We start from the raw sequence: 5,529 nt of genomic DNA on the forward strand, positions 1-5,529 counted from the left end.
ATGCATTTAGGACTTTGCATGCACTGCAATATCTAGCCTTTAATGCTAGCAACTGTTGCAGCTGAACCAGGCCCCAGGTGTTCCCAATTTAGACAGATTTTTCTCCATAGGATCCAGAGCCTTCCCAGTCTTCTCTTGCTCCCTTCATTGAAATGCTGTCACCCCCATTGTGTGTACTTGGCCAATTAGCCGAATACACGCCTGTGAGCCCTTGGGAGGCTCCTGAAGCACTCATGCCCCGAGTGCTTCCAAAGCTGGGTGGCTCCATACCACGCATGCACGAGCGCGCGCACTCGCGCAATACAGAGCCACCCGGCTTTGGAAGCACTCCGGTACACAAGTGCTTCCGAAGCCTCATGAGGTGGCAAATTAAACGGGGTGACAGCACTGGAATGAGGGCTACAAGAGAGGACAGGGAAGGCCCTATAGGATCTACAGCCTTCACATTTCATAAGTATCTTTTTTTTTTTTTTTTTTTGCATTTACATTTATAAACTCAACTGATGTGTGTACTATTTAGTTTACCTTTAAATATACAGTAATAGAGACACGGGACGGGTTGTGAATTTTTTTTGTTTGCCATTATTTAATGACACTTAATAAAAATAAATTATTTTTGGGTCAGCCATGATTACACTGAAGATAGCGTTTTACGGGCAAATTTCTTTTTCAGAAACTCCAGATCTTCACTTTGAAAGTGCAATTCTTTTAAGAGCCTGGATATGAACTCTGTGTACACTGGGCTCTGCTGTGAGTCTTTGTGCAGCGGCATTGTGGGTAATAACCTGAAAGAGAAAGAACATCACAGTTGATCTAATTCTTTAAGCTGTACATCACCAGTCTTCTAGAAATGATTTATAAAACAGTGCATTTGTACATATGAGTAATATTTAGGCTCATAGTGGTGGGGGTGTCTGAGGGTTGAGGGGGAAGCAGAGGAAAGTTGACAAACCAAACGCACCCACAAGGCTCTATACAGAATACAAATGAGTAGGTGTCTAAACAATAGGCCCCAGGGCTTTCTCAGATCATTCCAGAAGACATTAATAATTTCCATTATGCATTTATACAGTGCTGATATCTTCCAGAGCACTTCATAGATTATATAGTGAAATTGCTAACGATCCCTCACCGAAGCTTCTCATTTATTCCCCACCATACATAGTCTAATGGCTGCACCTGCACAAGTACGGCCACGCCTACGCAGTAACCCGGAGCCACTAGTACATGAGTGGCTTTATGCTACTGCAGTGGTGCGGCCATGCTCACACAGGAGCAGCATGGCTGCGCTCATGACTGAAGAGGAGGGCGACCCAGATCTTCCCTAGGGTCCCAGGTGAGTGGCGGTAGAGGTGAGGTGGACACGGGAAGTCTCCGGAGGATCTTCTTAGGCAATTATCTGTTTATTGACCTAAGGTTAGCCTCGGGTTCACTTTAAGGCCCATATTCTGGATTTTAAAAAGTTAAATAAATACAATTTTTTTTTTAGTCAGTTACACATCTCTGTATATATTTGGATTTAGGTTTCCTCAAACAACAAAAGAGTATGATCTTTTTGTCTTAATAATAATTAGTTGAATACACTGTTGCTGTGAATAGTGGTTGACATTTGTATACTGTCTTGTTCTAAGTATATCACAGAACTAGAGACATGGAACTGAAGAACAGAAAAAAAACACACTTTTATTATAACTGTAAAAATATGAGTGAACTTCAAAAGCCACAAATGGTCAAAAAACTGGATTTAAAATTAAAACAAAACAAAACACGGTAAATGTCTATCTAGTGAAAGACGTAAAATGTAAAAAGATGTAAAATCTCATCTGTGGTGCAACAAATCTGACCTCCTCACAGTCTATTTTTGGGCAAACATTTAAGCTCCAGTGAAACTCTCAGCAAGATCTTCAAATGATTATTTCATCAACTTCACCTGCAGCCGCTGGGCACATGAAATATGAATGGGAAAAACGCAGGGGATACAGTCAATCAATAACCACAGAGAAGAATCACAATCCTGCACTTTATCCAAGATCGAGATTACTTTTATATTCTCGGAGACAAAGCAACTTCAATCCTAACATTTTTCATCATTATATAAAAGCAGATTTCCCTCTGAGGGCCGGCGAGAGCTGTGATGCGAGTACACATCTGAATCGCTTAGCCGTGCAGATGGCAAAATGGTACACAAGACTTCTGTAAAAGTAAGGGGCCATTCACACTTGTTCTTGTGGAAAAATCATGTGATTTTCTGCATGCAAGATTCTGCGTTTGTAATTGTTTAAATGAATATTCGTGCACATTTTTGCAATTTTGAATTATGATTTTTTTGGGGAATAATATTGAAGCAAATTTACATGAAAAAAGATCTAATTTGTCCTCACTTATGTTACAGTGTTATAGCTTTATGGGCGATTTGTGTATGCATAATGCTCCCTAGCTCTTGGGTAGGAGTCCCCAGATACAATGTTTTGGGTACCCAGTTCATTTCATGTTTCTGATGTACTCCCTGCTTTGGTTGTTACTTTAAGGCACCATTTGCTTGTGACTGTTTTCACTTTGTATGCCTTGTTGTATGTAAAAAATAAAAATAAAAATGGATTTTTGAAAAAAACAAACAAAAAAAAAATAAACTAATTTGCGTCAAAACCGCATGCAACTTTTCAAGCAAAACTTTTTTTTTCTTGCAAATTTTCTGCAATTCCATTAATCTGCAGTGAAACACAAATTGCACATCATACACAAAAACAAAGACCTGCTTTCTGAATTTTTAAATGCAGAACATTTACAAATGTAAATTTGCATGTATCGGAATACAATGCGATGTGATTGCAATGAATAACATCTGCAACAAACGTGTTTTCAGACCTTTACAAATTGCATGCAAATTCTAAAAAGGTATGACCCTGTCTAATCCTTTTTACAGTGTTAAGGTGGCCACTAACGGTCCAATTTCTAGCGAAAAATCGTTCGAGCGATCAGAAATTCTGATCGGACGAAAAATCGTTCACTACACCATCAACTAACCAATCATTGCTTCCTATCTATCACGACCACCAAGAAAATCCAAATTTTCTTTCGACAAAAAATTCATTCGGGCGACATTTTTTTCACTCGTTCATAATCGATTGTGTCCACCAATGGAGATTATTTACAACCAATCTGATCAGAATTTCTGATCGCTCAAACGATTTTTCGCTAGAAATTGGACCGTTAGTGGCCAGCTTTAAGCTGGCCATACACTGGCCCGATTTGCGCCCGTTTCGACAGCAGATTCGATCACTGGGATCGAATCTGCTGCCAATCGTTCACGCTACACGCCGAATTTCGATCCATTCCGTCCGATCCCGTCGATCGCGCCGTGCGGAAAATAACCGTCGATCGCCCGCAGGTAAAGAGCGCATCGCTAGCGGCGTTCGAGTGCCCGACGACCGACGCAATAGAGCTGCAATACATTACCTGCTCCGCCGGCACGACTCCCTGGTCTCCGCTCTTCTTCTCCGTCTCTGCTCTGGTCTGGTCTCCGGCATGCTTCTCTTCTTCCTGTCCCGGCAGGAAGTTTAAGCAGTAGAGGGCGCTCTACTGTTTAAACTTCCCCCAGACAGGAAGAAGTAAAGCATGCTGGACCTGAAGACCAGAGCTGAGACGGAGAAGAAGAGCGGAGACACGGGAGTCGCGCCGGCGGAGCAGGTAATGTATGCGAGATGGGGGGAAGCGGCGGCAGCACCACCACCACCACAGATTGTGAACGGTTTCAGGCTGAAATCGGTTCACAATCTGTTTGCAGTAAGGTAGCCATACGATTCCTCTCTGATCAGATTCAATCAGAGAGGGATCTATCTGTTGGTCGAATCTGATGGCAAATCGACCAGTGTATGGCCACCTTTACTCTTAGATTCTGGAAAATTCAAAATCTGACTTGCAATGGAAACCATGGGAACTAGCTAGACAAGGAGGGATTGAATGCCAAGTGGAGGCCCCATGGTAGTTTTGCTGTGGGGGGAGGAGGGGGGTGGTTTTCATGGGTTGTTGCTGCACTCCACCTTATCCTGATACTGTCTCGTGTGTGCTCCTGTGGTTGCAAAGGCAGTGTTTGTTGTTTTACTGCTTAAAATGATGCACATTTGAAGCTCTGGGGGGCCTGTCTGGACATAAAATGGCAAGGAGGGCCACATTTGGCCCACGGGCCTTGTGTTTGACACCTGTGCTCTACAATCACAGCACCCACTACAGCACAAACTGTTGTGAGTGGGCGTAGTTTACTACAACCTATCTGAAACTTATCTGTTTGAGAGGGTGCCATCCACCCAATCACATTATCCAAATTTACCTATAAAAGTTTTGTGCTGGGTCTCCTAATCTAGACTAGCCCCAAAAGTGCTAACCTCCTAGACATCACGATAAGATAATGCACAAAAATAATAATATATATATATATATATATTTAAGAACATTTAAGGACATAATTTATTCAAGCTAGTTGTTTTAGCACATTAGCAATCCATACATCTGAATAATCTAGGATATAAATGGAAAACTGATGTGTTAAACCTGTTCTGCAATTAAAAAGACAAAAAAAACTTTTGGTAAAACCATGGATTTTTCTAAATTCTGAACGGTTTAAAGTGGACCTGAACTCAGAAGTACCCCTCTGCTCTAAAAGATGAGCAACAGCACAATAACCTTTAAAGAAAAAACATTTCTTTGTTACAGCCGATACAAATCCTGCAGTGTGTCTACTTCCTGCTTTATTGTTAACAAATTAGGGTTAACAAATTAGCTGCTTTGCCGAGGCAGCCAGCTGACACAGCTAAGGGTGATTTAGACAGGCTAAACTCTCTAAATACATACAGAGTGTATTTATCTCTGTTTTCCCTCTGCCCTGTGCAAGAGCTCAGGTCCACTGTAAAGCTATAACCTTTTAGATGAATTATCGAAAATTTCTGAATATAGGCCATTTGCTTCTTGACGGAGACCTTTAAAGACTGTTTCCTATTACATAACCACAACTGTTACACTTATCATAAGAGAATCTGAGCCGAGTATCACTCATTTACAGGGGGGCACTGCTGAGGAATAATTATAAAAAAAGGAGAACACTCAGCAGTGCAAGTGATGGGTTTCAGTTGGATGGGGATTGTGCTCACAAAGCATTTCAGCAAGAAGGAAAGGATCACAAAGGCTACAGAGGAAGTTCTGGGAGGGTAAGATGACAGTGTGGTTAGGCCTGTATACTGGGAGACAAGGATATCAGAAATAAAGTGTGGAGCACATGTGAGCAGCGTCACATCACAACACACCATTACTGATCCTGCAAGAGATTGCAAACCTCTCTGGCACACAAAGGCAGGACTCCCAGTCTCTGATCTGTGTGACAACCACAAGAGAAGGCCATTGCTAATCTCTGGAAAACGGAAGGAAAAACAGCTCAAAGAATTCTAACTGTAACATAGATTTCTCAATAAACGGACAATTAAATGGCAAAAAGTATTTCGTAGTTTACTGGAAGTATTACAAAGACATAATGAAATA

General features: G+C 41.5%; 1 protein-coding gene across 1 annotated transcript in view; it reads right to left on the bottom strand.

Moving 5' to 3' along the window:
- Nucleotides 1–559: 559 nt before the first annotated feature.
- The window catches only part of RPAP2 (RNA polymerase II associated protein 2), a 78,066-nt gene continuing 73,096 nt past the window's right edge, over nt 560–5,529 (bottom strand). Inside the window, exon 12 of the mRNA XM_068242611.1 lies at nt 560–785. Within this exon, the coding sequence (XP_068098712.1) occupies nt 632–785 (154 nt within the window). The 3' untranslated portion in view covers nt 560–631. The remainder of the gene's footprint in view (nt 786–5,529) is intronic.

This window comes from Hyperolius riggenbachi, chromosome 6 (assembly GCF_040937935.1).
Source record: "Hyperolius riggenbachi isolate aHypRig1 chromosome 6, aHypRig1.pri, whole genome shotgun sequence".
Lineage (NCBI taxonomy): Eukaryota > Metazoa > Chordata > Amphibia > Anura > Hyperoliidae > Hyperolius > Hyperolius riggenbachi.